We start from the raw sequence: 14,210 nt of genomic DNA on the forward strand, positions 1-14,210 counted from the left end.
GCTCACCGCCCCCCCTTCCGCAGGACCAAGCTCCTGGAGAGCGAGGCCATGAACGAGTCCCTGCGTCGCAGCCTCTCTCGGGCCTCGACCCGGGCTCCCTACTCCCTGGGCGCGTCCCCGGTTGTCCCGAGCAGCTCCATGGAGGACGCCTCTGAGGTCATCCGCCGAGCCAAGCAGGACCTGGAGAGGCTCAAGAAGAAGGAGGTCAGGCAGCGGAGAAAGAGGTGAGGGGAGGCTCCCCCGAGGCGGCCCCCGGGACCCTGTGCCCAGCAGGGGCTGTGCGTACCCCGGGTGACCTGGGGACCCGGTGGGCGGGTCTCGTCTGCGGGCAGAAGCCTCCCACCTTCCTCTGAGGCTGGGCTTTACCCCAGGAGAGGGAGGGTGGAGTCCACCCAGGGTTCATTCTGAGCTGGGGGCCAGGGAAGAGCCAGTGGATCCCTGCAGAACCAGAGCCCAGCCCCGTACAGGGCCCTGAGACGAGGCGCTCTTGCCCCCCCATCCCCCCCCGCCCCACCCACACACTGAAGGCAGGTCAGTCCCCTAACCGGTCCACTCTCCACTCCTGGGCAGCCCAGAGAAGGAAGCCTTCAAACAGAGGGCAGAACTCCAACAGGAGAACAGCGAGGAGACCGACGGCAACGAGGCCGAGGAGGTGAGGGTCCCCGAGACGTCCTTGTGCCGGGGAGGGGCTGGGGTCGGCCTCCCGTTGGCCCTGATGCCTCCAGGCATCCGACTGGTCACCACGGCGACGTGCATCTTTCAGCCCCTTCTCCCAGATGGGGGATGGGGTGGAGGCTTTTACAGAGGGGCTCTGCCCCGGCTGCTGGGAGGGGGGTGGGGCTCTCCCGGGAGGGAGGTGAGCAGAGGCCGCCCAGCACCGCGACCCACCCCCCGCCCGCCCGACGGTGCCCGGTGCCCAGGAGGACGAGGAGCCGGAGGAGAGCGGCCACGAGGACGAGGACTCGGGCAGCGAGGAGAGCCTGGTGGACTCGGACTCCGACCCGGAGGACAAGGGTGCGTGCCCCTGGGGGGGTGCTGGGGCGGGGCTGCCTGCCACGCCGGCCCCGAGAAGCCGCTTGGGCGGCGGGCGTCCCGGCCGAGCTCAGACCTGAAACCCATAGTAGCAGAAGCAGCAGGGAAGCGGTGGCAGCAGCAAACTCCCACTGAGCACCCACTGGTGCCGGGCTCTGGGGTGAGCTCTCCCCTTCACGTGCCTGGCCTCTGCGCCCTCACAACCAGCCTGGACGGAGGAGGTGTTAGGTCTCCTCCCTCTGTCACCCCCGAAGAGCAAGCTCACGAGGGTTGGTGGCCTCCCCCAGTGTGGGAGATGCAGAGCTGGGCCTTGGACCTAGGTCTGGCTGCTCTGAAGCTCTCTCCTCTAAACGGGACGTGTGTCCCTCAGCTCCGCTCTGACCCAGAGTCCTGCTGGCTGCTCTGGGTCGCCTCCCTCCTCCAGCCCTGCTGGCTCCCAGGTCGTCCACGGCGAGTGGGCGTCAGCCTCTGGGGCACAGCAGAGATGGGTGGGACGCCTGGTCCGTTCCCCCCCCACGCCCCCAGCCCCCTGGCCCAGGCCTGCACTTCCCGGGCAGCTCTTTAATAAAGGGTGTTGCCACCTGGCAGCTCCTTCCCACCATGGGATGTGTCACTTCCTCTCGCCACCGGCCACTGAGTGGTCACGGCTGGCCAGGGGAAGGCCCGTCCCCTCCACCACGCCCCTGGCCCCCGGCACCCGGTCAGCCTGTCTCTGCCCCCACAGAGGTGAACTACCAGGCTGACCTGGCCGACCTGACGTGCGAGATCGAAATCAAGCAGAAGCTGATTGACGAGCTGGAGAACAGCCAGCGGCGGCTCCAGACGCTCAAGCACCAGTACGAGGAGAAGCTGATCCTGCTGCAGAACAAGATCCGGGACACGCAGCTGGAGCGGGACCGCGTGCTGCAGAACCTCAGTGAGGCCCCGCCCCGTGAAGCCCCGCCCCGTGAAGCCCCGCCCCCACAAAGCCCCACCCCATGCCCGCCACACCCCCCCTCCCCGGGCCCCGCCCCGTCAGAAGGGCACCACCGGGTTACCTGGGCCTCTGGGCGGGGCATTCTGACCTTGGACTGTGCACTTAGACCCTCAGTCAGAAAGTTCTTGTGTCCCACTCTGGTCGCTTTGCTACGTTCTCAGTTGATCATTTCTGTTATTTTTACCGTCGCCTTAAGTATTAGAATCCTGTCTCCAGGCCCATGAAGGTGAACTCCCTCAGCCTTTCTTCCCGAATTTGCTCCTTGGGTGTTTCCTTTGATCGCATTTACAGGTCTGCTTCTCACAATGTATCTTCCTTACGTGGCTCTCAGCCCCTTCATCCCATGACTCATCCACTCATCCGTTCACTTACTCAGCAAACACGCACTGAGTGCGTCTTGCAGAGCGGTCCTTGTTCTAGATGCTAGAGATTCTGGAACGCACGTTCTAGTGGGGAGGGACAGATGTAAATAAGATAAGTGGCAGATCCTCTAGCATGTCAGGGCGTGATAAGTGTCATGGAAGAATGCAGCAGGGGAGGGGGCAAGGTGTGCTGGGGAGGGGGTGGGCATGTTGAGAAGGATAGTCGTGGGAGACTTTGCTGAGAAGCTGGCATCTGAGCAAAGACTTGAAGGAGGTGAGACCGTGCTGCAGAGAATGAGTGAGGGGAAGAGCGTTGCAGGCAGAGGGGAACAGAAGATACCAAGGCCCCGAGGCAGGCGTGCACCGGGCGTGTTGGTGGCATGACGAGGGCCCCGATGGCTGGAGCACGGTGAGAGGGGACACTAGCCGTCAAGGAGATCAGAGGAGAAATGTCGGACCAGGTGTGTCAGTCATTTGAAGGATTTTTGTCTTATTCTCTGAGGGACGTGGGAAGTGTGGGGTTTTAAGGGGCGTGATGTAAATTTTGAAAGCATTCTGGCAAGATCGCTTTGGCTGCTGTGCAGGGAAGCAAAAGTGAAAGCTTGAGAGCAGTTAGGAAACTCTTATAAAGGTCCTGATGAGAGATGGTTTGGACAGGAGGAAGCGAGAACTGGTCGTATTCTGGATCCATTTTGAAGATGGAAATGAAAGCCTTTGTTGATTGGTTGGTGGGGGATTAAGAGAAGGGAGCCAAAGATGCCTCCAGGGAGGGAGCTTCTGGAAGGACGTGATGAGATACGGAGATGGGGAGGACTGCTGGGTGAGGGGGTGGAGGTCGAGGAGGTGGGTTTGCACCTGCTAGTTTGCTGTGTCTGTTAGACTTTGGCAGTTCAGGTAGGAAAGGTCAAGGGTGGAGGCCCAGGTCGCTCCTTCTCCCGAGCCCACTCACTCCGTCTTCTCTTGCTAACTCTTCCCCTTCCCACCGGTCCCGGCCCTTTCCTCCAATCACGGGTCAGAACCGAGCCAGCGGGAGTGGTCCTCAGGCCCCTCATGGCAAGCTGACGAGCAGGGTCTCAGAGATCTCAGGATGAAATCACCCCTTCAGGGTCCCTAGAATGCCCCAGGGTGTCTAGTCCGAGCCCCTCCTTGTTCACGCGAAGGAACGGGCGGAGGAGGGTGTGACTCGCCCACGTCACGCGCCGACACTGGAGCCCAGGCTGCCCGGGCACTGGGGCCCAGGGACCTGCGCAGACGCCGCCCCGCTGCACGCAGGTACCATGGAGTGCTACACGGAGGAGAAGGCCAACAAGATCAAGGCGGACTATGAGAAGAGGCTGCGGGAGATGAACCGGGACCTGCAGAAGCTGCAGGCCGCGCAGAAGGAGCACGCGCGGCTGCTCAAGAACCAGTCTCGCTACGAGAGGGAGCTCAAGAAGCTGCAGGCCGAGGTGGCTGAGATGAAGAAGGCCAAGGTGGGGGCAGGGGCCGGGGCGGGGCTGGGGAGGGGCGTGGCCAAGGTGGGGCAGGGGCGTGGCCAAGGTGGGGGCGGGGCCTAGGTGAAGAAAGCCTAGGTAGGGGCGGGGCTGGGTGATGCCAACTTGGGGACGGGGCCTAGATGTAGGCGGCAAAAGGGGGCTGGGGGGGCAGGGGTGTAGTTTCAGGCCCACTTACCGTGTTAAAAATAATCATTGCTGTCAGCGTGTCTGCTTGTCTTGACACACGACATTGCCTGTTTCAGCCCCATCCTGGTCCTGGACCCGGTCCTCTTAGGGCGTTGTCCAGGGTGAAAGCACCTTTCCCCCTGGAGGGGCAGGAGAGGGTCCGCAGGGCCCCCGCCCCACCACTGTGGCCTCCAGTCCACACACAGTGCACGTGAGGCCTCCCACCTGTGCCACCTTTGCGTGTACTCATAATAATAATTATTATGTAGTGGCGACTGGATGTGGCTCTCCGCCAGTCCCCCAGCACCACGACCGCATTCGGTCCCGAGGTGGAGCTGGAGAAAGCAGCTCAGGTGTCACTGCCGCTTCCTCGGAGACTGACTCCCGCCTCTTGGGGCAGCCCTGGGATTCAGACCCAGTTCTCTGCCGCCACCCTTTTCCAGTTGCCGTCGTCCAGGGCACTCGAGTCTGGCTCCTGGCTCTTCTGCCTCCCTGTCCGGCTGGGCCCTCATTCCTGCCTGGGCCCGCAGATCCGCGCTGCCTTTACGTCCTCTGTCCCCTTGGCTGCCTGGTCCGCGTTCCTGCCCTGGCCCCAGCCCCGGCCCCAGCCCCCCGTGTACCCCAGCTCCCCGCAGCCCTGCTCCAGGCCCTGGGACAGGACCCCAGCGAGCTGCAGACAGCTGGCCTTGGGAACAGGTTCCACAGAGCGTAGCACCCGGTGCCATAGTAACTGTGTCCTCACCGCCCGACTGGGCTGGCTTTGACCAGTGTGCAGCGGAGAGAGGTGATGCTGTGATGATGCAGATTCTGACAGGTGGACCCTCAGCCATCAGACGAGACGCCTCCCCTGGGCAGGCTCTGTCCCCAGCCACGCCTGGGCCGCACATCCAGGGCCCATCAGCCTGTCTAGGGTGGAGGAGGGCCAGTGTCGCTCTGCTCAGACTGTCCGTCCTGCACTGGCCCCAGGGAGCCAGCCGGTTTGCCCCTGGGACCTCCACCAGCAGGCGCTGATCCGGGCTGCAGGAGGAAGAGGGGGACTTGGGTCCGCGGGCGCCCTCTGGTGGTAGGAGGGAGGGACCAGGGCCTTGGCTGTCCCCACGTGGGGGGGCTGCACTGCACAGTCTGCAGCTCCCGGAGCGTTCTGGGGGCTCTGCCAGCGTCCTAACTCTGTCTCCCTGGAGGCTCCCTGGCTAACAGCCCTCCAGGCGGTCCTGGCTGGTGCTGGCCGGGCGTCATCTCAGCGGGAGGTGACCCTACTGTAGATCCCTATGAGAGGGGACCCTTCTATGGCTCTGAAGCCTGGAAAAATGATATAATAGTGCCCAGGATGTGTGTGAAGGCCAGAGGGTCCCTGCGTGTTCCCGGGTTTCAATCTCAGCTTGCTCCGCCCTTCAGCCGCGGGCCCCGCCCTGCCCAGCTAACTGTGCTCCTGTGAGCCTAGGAAAGAGGCTGAAAAGAGCACCCTTGGGCGGTCCCAGGGTGCCCAGCCGGGGCCCAGGGTTTCTGTCAGAAGGACCTCAAGGATTCTAACCACGTGCCGCGAGAGCCAGCGCCCAAGACCCTCCCACCACAGTGCAGGGGCAGGCCCTGCGGTTTACAGGTGTCCTAAGGAGAGGAGACAGTCAGAACAGTGCTGGCCTCGGGTGCCGTGCTGTCACGTGCCTGGAACGCTCCCACCCGTTCTGAGACCACCACCCCTGTGACGACCTCCCTGGGACTCGGCCACACAGGCAGAGTTGGACAGATGGACCTCTGTCCAGAAAGACGCGCTCCTCCCCAGGAAGCCTCTGGCCTCGGCTCCATACGAGGGCCGCCTTCTCAGTGAGCATGCAGCTCCCTGTGGGCGGGGCTTGGGTCCGCTTCCCGCCCAGGCTTGGCTTCTCTTGTCAGCCCCAGCCCTTTGGGGGAGCATTTGTTCTGGACCCCCAAAGGCCCAGCAGCAGGGAGCCCTCCTCTCTGTAGCTTCGCCCCCGACACAGCCTGGCTTCTGAGGGAGAAGCCAGCGCAGTCCCTCCAGCCTCTGCCGCCCCCCCCCGCCCCGGGCCATTTCCTCTCTTAACTGTCCTCAGGGCAGGCTGGTGACATTCCCGGGGCGTCTGAGGCCTCGGTGGCAGACGAGGGACAGCCCGCACCTGATTCTCATGGCGCCGTCACATGGGAGGAGTCTGACCCCTGTGCACTTTGCAGGCTGTGCGCTGGGGCCAGGGGGCTGGGCGCTCCAAGGACCCAGCGCACGGCCCCTCGTCGTGCTGGGTCACCCTGGCCTCCCGGATGATGCTCTCTGAGCCTCTGGCCGGCCCTCCGAGAACCGGGCTCCAGGCTCTGTGCTTGGTAGCCAGCTCTGCTCTGACCTGCCCTGGTGCCATCCCCACGGCCGTGGTACGAGCTGGATTTTGAAGCAAAGCGACCTGGGCCAGAAGTCTGGCCACGCATTACTGATCTCCTGACTTTAAGTCATTTTGTCTCCCTGAGGCTCCTTTCTTATTTATAACGTAGCAGTGATGATGCCCGTGGTGTATGATTATCGTGAGGACGGGGCTGGGCATATAGTGTGGCCTCGGTAAATGATGCGGGTTTTTATCGTCGTCACCGTGAGAACCTGGCCTGGGAACGCGCCCCGTCGGCAGTTCGGCCGCGCGTGGGAGAGAGAACACTGTCCCATCCAGGCAGGACCACTTGTCTCTAGCAACTCAGGCTGGTCCCAGAATGGCTGGGCACCGGCAGTGGCTCTGCGTGAGGACCACCAGGGCCTGTGAGCAGACGCGGGGGGCCGTGGCTGGACCCTGCAGAGCGGTCTCACCTGCACGACTGGGCCGGCAGTAAGGCCGCTCCTTTCGGTAGGTTGCCCAGGTGGTGGGACACCTTCAACTCCTGTGGACAAGGTGGGGCCGGACCCCCTGAGGCACTGCCACCCGGAGGCTTCCGGCGCTGCCTGGCATCCTCCGAGCCAGCCCCTCCGCGCAGGCCTCGGGTCTCCCCTCACCACGCCCCCACCCTGCCCCAGGTGGCCCTGATGAAGCAGATGCGTGAGCAACAGCAGCGGCGGCGGCTGGCGGAGGCCAAGAGGAGCCGGGAGATCGCGCAGCTCAAGAAGGAGCAGCGGCGGCAGGAGGTGAGGGCAGCCTCGCGGGTCCCCGGGCCCCCAGCTCCCTGCACGCCTGGCCGCCCCTCCCGACCACGTGGGCCTAAGCGGCGACGGAGGCTCTTAGAGGCGAGGCACGGCCCTGCGCGGGAGGGCAGGACGGCTGCAGGAGCCCGGCCTGGTCCTCGTGGGCTTCCGAGCCAGGCCTCGAGCCCACTGCCTGCTAGGACCCTGCCCAGGTCACCAAGAGCTTCCAGCCCTGCAGAGAGGCCCCTCCCCGCGGTGGGGAGAAGAGGCCGGGAGACGTGCCCTGGTGAAGAAAGGGACCCAAACGCTGGGTCCCCGTTACCGGCGAGCTTTAGCTGCACCAGGCTCTCACCTCCAGGGCCAGCCCGGGTGGAACGGGCTTAGGGCCCGAGTGTAGACCCCACCCTCTCCTCTCACCCACAGTTTCAGATCCGAGCTCTGGAGTCCCAGAAGCGGCAGCAGGAAATGGTCCTGAGGAGGAAAACCCAGGAGGTGAGCCCGGCCACTCCCCCGCGGCCCCTGCCCCACCCCCCTGTCCTGAGAGCAGCCCCCCTGTGGCCCCGGCTCCCCCCGGCCACGTGCTAACTTGGGGTGGCTCCCCGTGGGAAGGCCTTTCTCAGCTAGAGTGCTGAGGCTGGAGGTGGGCCGCAGGCTCTGGTCCACTGCGGCACCTGCCGCAGTGGTTAACGTTTAAACAGGACGGGGAGCCTCTTTGGTGTCCATTTCACATTGGAGACCCTCTGGACCTTTCTCAGTCCCAAACCCAGGCCAGGACGGAGCGGCCCTGTATCCTCGCTGCCCTGTGCCCCAACCTGGGCCTTTCCGCGGGCCAGGGGCACCCTGTCCACTGGGTCCCGCTCCTCTGGGCCTCCAGGTTTCTGCACTGAGGCGTCTGGCCAAGCCCATGTCTGAGCGGGTGGCGGGCCAAGTGGGCCCAAAGCCACCCACGCTGGACTCGGGCGCCGAGGTCTCGGCTAGCACCACCTCGTCCGAGGCCGAATCGGGGGCGCGCTCCGTCTCCAGCATCGTGCGCCAGTGGGACCGCAAGATCAACCACTTCTTGGGAAACCACCCCATGCCCACCGTGTCTGGCGCCCGCCCTGCCAGGTGAGGCGGCCGGGGGCTGGGAGGGGCAAGCGCCAGGGTCCCCTCGGCCGTCGGCTCTGGGTCGGGGTCTCCACGCAGCTGCAGAGGCTGAGGGTGGTCCTGCCCCCGCCCCTTTGCCTCTGGCCCCCCAGAAAGAAGTTCCAGAAGAAGGGGGCCAGCCAGAGCTTCAGTAAGGCCGCCAGGCTCAAGTGGCAGTCGCTGGAGCGGAGGATCCTCGACATCGTCATGCAGAGGATGACGATTGTCAACCTGGAGGCCGACATGGAGCGGCTCATCAAGGTGGGCCCACCCCGCGCCTGGCTCTGTCCCCCCACCCCCACCGCTCCTCCCTGCGGGCCGGGCCGGTGGGGCTGCAGCCTGCCTGAGGCCTCCTCCCTCCCCCAGAAAAGGGAGGAGCTGTCCCTCCTGCAGGAAGCGTTGAGGAGGAAGCGGGAGAGGCTGCAGGCCGAGAGCCCGGAGGAGGAGAAGGGGCTGCAGGAGCTGGCAGAGGAGATCGAGGTGCTGGCGGCCAACATCGACTACATCAACGACAGCATCGGCGACTGCCAGGCCACCATTGTGCAGCTGGAGGAGACCAAGGTGGCCGTGGGCGGGGGAGCGGGAGGGCGCCCGGGCCCGGTGCGGGGGCCTGCCTGGTGACGCGGGCCCTCTGCCTCCCGGCCCAGGAGGAGCTGGACTCCACAGACACGTCGGTGGTCATCAGCTCCTGCTCCCTGGCCGAAGCCCGCCTCCTGCTAGATAACTTCCTCAAGGCGTCCATCGACAAGGTAGGCCGGCGGCTCGCCTCCTGCCAGGCCCGGCGGGCAGGCGCCCCCGTGACCCGCCCTTGAGGCGAAGCACGGGGCCCGCCGCCCGCCAGCGTCCCGCACAGGCGCCGGCAAGCGCTGAGGCTGTAAAGCGGGCTGACGGCTTGCTGCGCGCGTGGCTTTAACGGGATGACGGGGCCAGAGGCTTGGCGCGGCGCCTGGCACTCAGCAGGGCCTCCGTCGGGGGCGACCCTCACATCCGGTGCGAGCCCATCCAGAGCAGGGCCGGGCCTGAGCCCGCGGAGGTGCAGGGAGCAGCGTGCACGCGCACGCGCACGTGCGTGTCTGTGTGTGCGCGTGCGCGCTTCCGGTGGGGCAACAGGAACAGACAGCCATGCTCCGCCCAGGAGCGGGGTCAGTGGCGTCGTGCAGGAACAGAGGCATCCCTTGGCCTGTGTCGGTCCCCTGTCCCCTCTGCCCGACAGAGCGCTGGCCGTGGGGACTCCCTTCCCCCAGGGTCTGTGCCTGCAGGGCAGCTTGGGGCAGGGGCAGGGGCCTGGCCTCCTTGACCCCTCACCCGGCCAGGGAGCTCTCCCAGCTCTGCTTTGCGGCTCATGGCGGCGTGTTCCCCTGCCGGGGCTGCCGTGACCAGCCCCGCGGGCAGACTTTACTGCTGCCAGTCCTGGAGGCTGGCGGTCAGAGATCGAGGTGTAGGCGGGGCGGGTTCCCCTGAGCCTCTCTCCTGGGCCTGTAGCCTCGGCTTCCCCTTCCTGAGGTCCTTCCTCTGTGTGTGTCTGTGTCCTGATTTCTTCCTCTTATAAGAACACCGATCATAGGGATTAGGGCCCCGTCTAGAGACTTCATTTTAACTTAATGATCTCCTGAAGACCCCATCTCCAAATACAGTCACATTCTGAGGTCCTGGAAGTTACAGCATCTACATATGCGTTCTGGGGACACGATTCTGCCCATAACAGGGAGTGTGTCCCACAGCGTGGATGGAGGGGAGGTTAAGGGGGCTGGGGTGCATCGCAGGTCTGCAATGGGCACAGGCTGGGGCCTGGGAGCTAGCGGGGAGGCGTCTGGTTGGGAGCAGATTCTGGGAGGGCAGTGACGGGGGTCCCCCCGGCCCCAGGCCAGGAGGGGTAACCCCAGGCCTCTTCACTCCCCACCCTCAGGGGCTGCAGGTGGCCCAGAAGGAGGCCCAGATCCGGCTGCTAGAGGGACGGCTGAGGCAGACAGACATGGCGGGCCCCTCCCAGAACCACCTGCTGCTTGACGCCCTGCGCGAGAAGGCCGAGGCCCATCCCGAGCTGCAGGCCCTCATCCACAACGTGCAGCAGGGTACGGGGCGGGGGGCAGGCCTCGGGGCCCCCAGGGCTCCCGGCTCCCCGGAAGGAAGCCACGGTCCGATCCCAGAGGGTGAGGGGTGGGAGGTAGGGTGAGGGGTCGGGGCCTCACCCCTCGGCTCCCTCCTCCCCGGCAGAGAACGGCTACGCCAGCACAGATGAGGAGGTGTCCGAGTTCTCGGAGGGGAGGTGAGTTTCCAGGTTGGGATGGAGCACGTGCTTGGGGCTGGGCTGGGGGGTTGCCGGAGGGTCGAGGGCTGGGCCTGGGGGCTCTTTGGGACCCATGAACCTAAGTCCCAGGGAGCCGGAACGTCAGCTGTCGGCATCCTGACCCTCCTCTGCTTTTTCCTTAGCTTCTCCCAGTCGTTCACCATGAAAGGCTCCAGCAGCCATGACGACTTCAAGTTCAAGGTGAGCCCCAGCAGAAGGCGGCCGGGGGGCTCCCTGCAGCCTGGTCCCCACCTTCCTGGGGCTCTACCCCTACCCTCAGCCCCAACCCGGTATTGCCTCCGGCTGGGATGCGGTGGCCAAGAAGGGTCTAACCTGGAAAGGGTCGGGGTGCCCAGATGTGGGACCCGTTACCGCCCATTCCTTTCGAAGTGGGTGGCGTGACATCATAGTGACATCATAGCCCGAGGCCTCGCCCTCAGAACCCACCCTCTCCCCCACCAAGACTCTGCCTCCTGCTGTGAGTCAAAGGCCAACCCTGGATGTTGCATGCGGATTACTGACTCTGCAGGGAGGGAGTCTGTCTGACACTGAGGGAGCAATTACTAGATGAGACGGAACCACGAAACAGGATTCACTAAAGAGCGAAGGGAGAGCCCTGCAGGCTGGGAGCGGTGGCCTGTGCACAGCCTCTGAGTAACTGATTAGCTGGTGAGCAACAGAGGTCAGCCTGGCATTCTGTTTGCGAAGTCTAAAGAAGGGCAGCAGAGGCGTTTCCTGTTGCTTTGGCTTCTCCAGAGGCCTCGGGAGACGTGTCTGGGTCGTGTCTGCCGGGGCCGTTCCATCGCCTCCCCTGCCTCAGGCTGGCGGCACGTCTCCCCGCTGGAAGGCCCCCAGCTCCCCGTTCTGTGCCATCGTGCTTGGGCAGTGGGTCCACCCAGCCCTTCCTGTCTCAGGGTGAGCCCAAGCTGTCCGCCCAGATGAAGGCCGTGTCTGCCGAGTGCCTGGGCCCCCCGCTGGACGTGTCCACCAAGAACATCACCAAGTCCCTGGCCTCCCTTGTGGAAATCAAAGAGGACGGAGTGGGCTTCTCCATCCGAGACCCCTACTACCGGGACAAGGTCTCTCGGACCATCAGCCTACCCACCAGAGGGAGCACTTTGTAAGGAGGGAGCCCGGTGGTGGGGGGAAGCAGGGGGCCAGGAGGTGGGCCTGGGCCTCACTGGACCCTGCATTCCAGCCCCCGGCAGTCTCGAGGAGCGGAGACGTCCCCTCTGACCCGGAGGAAGTCATATGACCGAGGGCAGCCCATCAGGTGAGGACATGTTCTAGACCCTGGGGGCAGGGGGATCGCTGGGAGGCCCACTGTGGACCGTCGTGTACACTTTCATCCGGCGCCGCCCAGCTCCCCCCACGGCCCTTCCTCACTTTGTCAGCTGCGGCTCAGGAAACAATCTCTCCATAAGCACCTGAGCTGGTGGCCAAGGCCGCTGCTAAAAACTGCCGGCTGTCGTGAGCTCAGCGTGGGCGGATTGGCAGTGGCCTGGACTGGTCACGGGACCAGTGGGCTTCAGCCCCGTTCACGGCCAGGGGTCCCGGGAAGCCCTCAGCCCCTTTTAAGGTCTTGTCCTGTGGGCGGAGCATAGGTGAGTAAGGACAGTCCTGGGAGGGGACGCAGGACCGAGGACAGTCTGCAGCCGGCCAGCCACTCATGGGGCCCCACGGGCTTCTTCGGGTATCCTGATGCCTCTCGGGGTCACCTTAATTTTCAGAGATGTCTGGTGGCCTCCCCAGGTCACATAGCGAAGTAGCAGAAGGGCGGGGGCTCAGGATGACCTCATGCACCTGCCTCGTCGGGAGGGGGACATGCTCCCGTCCCTCCCTCTGGTCCAGCCGCCCATGTGTCCGTGGCTGCAGATGGGCCTTTGGCGGGAGGAGTTGCAAGGGCATCTGTGCACCTGGGGCCCCACAGACCGTCCCGCCCCCTGTGACAGAGAGCACACACTGAGTTGCAACTGCGGGGAATACGGGCTGGACTCGTGCTGACCCTCCCAAGGGAGAGAGGACGGGCTGAACCTGAGGACCACCTTCCGAAGAGCAGGGTAGTGGGTGCTGGAAGGGGTGGCGCCACGAGGCCTTGGACTCGTCCCTGGAGGTCAGGTCACGCTGTCTGTGGCAGTTGTGTTGTCAAGTCACCGTGAACACGACTTAGCGAATCCTGAGCCGTTGTTCCCGGGAAATACAGCGCTGGGCTCCTGGGGGCCTCTGGTCCCGGCGTTTTCATCAACCCGTCATGAGAGTTTCTGTTTAAAGACACCTAATCCAATACGTACCGTTGACTCATTAACATTGAACTCAGGGCCGACAGCCCTAGAATTCACGCCTGAACGAAGCTCATCTAACACATATTTTCTCTATAAATCACATCCCAGCCTCCTTGAGCTCAGGACACCAGGTGGCCCTGCAGCATCATCTTCGGGGCCATTTTAAACACTGAAATCACCAACCAAAAGCGCAAAAATATGCAAAGCGTGACACTACATAGACTGGGAAGGGTGCTGTGTACATCGGGAGGGCGGGCGGGGCACCTCTTTTGGCCTCAGCTGGGAAGATGTGCGCTTGGGTCCTCGTGCCTGCAAATGACCAGCAAAGCCCTGCGGGTATTGTTCGGGGCTGACAGATGGGCTTTGATGAGCAGGGGAATTAATTCCCACGGGTCACGAGGACCAGCCCCTGGGGGCCCTGCAGGCCTCACAACCAGACGGAAGGTGGTGCAGGTGACCCCGCGTGTGCGTGCCCGTGGGCAGAGGTGCGGTTACTAACGGATGCTACTCTGTCCTGCTCACCTGCCAGGTCCACAGACGTGGGGTTCACGCCCCCCTCGTCCCCTCCCACTCGGCCCCGGAACGACCGAAACGTCTTCTCTCGTCTCACCAGTAACCAGAGCCAAGGGTCAGCGCTGGACAAGTAAGAGCCAGGCGCCGGGGGGCGGGGCGCGCAGAGGGGACCGGGAGGCTGCGGGTGGGTCCTCGCCGCGGGCAGGCGGGCGGCGGGGAGACCCTCTCCCGGCACCTCTGCCCTTTCTGTGCGGACGTGGCCCCCTCCCGTCCCCTGAGCGTGTGGGGACCGCAGGAGAGGACACGAAGGAAGCCACGGGACCAAGCCCGGGCAGTCGGGCACGCCGAGGGCCTACCCACAGCTGCCCCCGCCTCCTCTGCTGATTCTGATTCTTCTCTGAAGCCCCTCCCTTCGGCTTCAGTCACGCACGCCCCCCGCCCCCGCTAACGCTCAGGCCGCGCCCCAGCGCCCTTGTGAAGGGTCCCTGCAGAAGGAGACCCCGTTTCTGTCACCTGGTGGGGTCAGCTCACCCCTCCTGACTGCTCCCGCCGGACACTCACCTCACAGTGTGGTGGGCAGCGCCCCCCAACGCCGTCCCAGGCTTGCACACACGTGATTCCGCTGGAAGTATATAAACCAGCCGTGAGGACTGCCTTCCCTGCTTTACAAAGACGACGTGAGGCTCAGAGGCCCCGGGGCACCTAGAGAGCAGTGGAGTCAGGCCCAAACCTGGGATCTCTGACTTGTGGGCCTCCGTGTGGGCGAAGGGGGAGGCCCTGCCCTCCTGTGCTCCCCTCCGGGCCCCCCACACTGCTGGGCACCCCCAACACCCAACTTTCTGCAGCCCCCGGAGGGCTCCTCT

General features: G+C 64.5%; 1 protein-coding gene across 1 annotated transcript in view; it reads left to right on the plus strand.

The window, feature by feature from the left end:
* Window positions 1-14,210, plus strand: part of KIF21B (kinesin family member 21B) — a 44,868-nt gene that overhangs the window by 20,106 nt on the left and 10,552 nt on the right. Inside the window, 17 exon segments of the mRNA XM_059070208.2 lie at window positions 24-224; window positions 571-652; window positions 921-1,014; window positions 1,757-1,948; window positions 3,643-3,842; window positions 7,036-7,143; window positions 7,564-7,632; window positions 8,015-8,247; window positions 8,379-8,526; window positions 8,632-8,826; window positions 8,913-9,014; window positions 10,172-10,337; window positions 10,480-10,531; window positions 10,696-10,753; window positions 11,467-11,672; window positions 11,751-11,825; window positions 13,364-13,477. Of these exon segments, the coding sequence (XP_058926191.2) occupies window positions 24-224; window positions 571-652; window positions 921-1,014; window positions 1,757-1,948; window positions 3,643-3,842; window positions 7,036-7,143; window positions 7,564-7,632; window positions 8,015-8,247; window positions 8,379-8,526; window positions 8,632-8,826; window positions 8,913-9,014; window positions 10,172-10,337; window positions 10,480-10,531; window positions 10,696-10,753; window positions 11,467-11,672; window positions 11,751-11,825; window positions 13,364-13,477 (2,295 nt within the window).

The sequence above is a fragment of the Kogia breviceps genome, chromosome 1 (genome assembly GCF_026419965.1).
Source record: "Kogia breviceps isolate mKogBre1 chromosome 1, mKogBre1 haplotype 1, whole genome shotgun sequence".
NCBI classification, from domain to species: Eukaryota; Metazoa; Chordata; class Mammalia; order Artiodactyla; family Physeteridae; genus Kogia; species Kogia breviceps.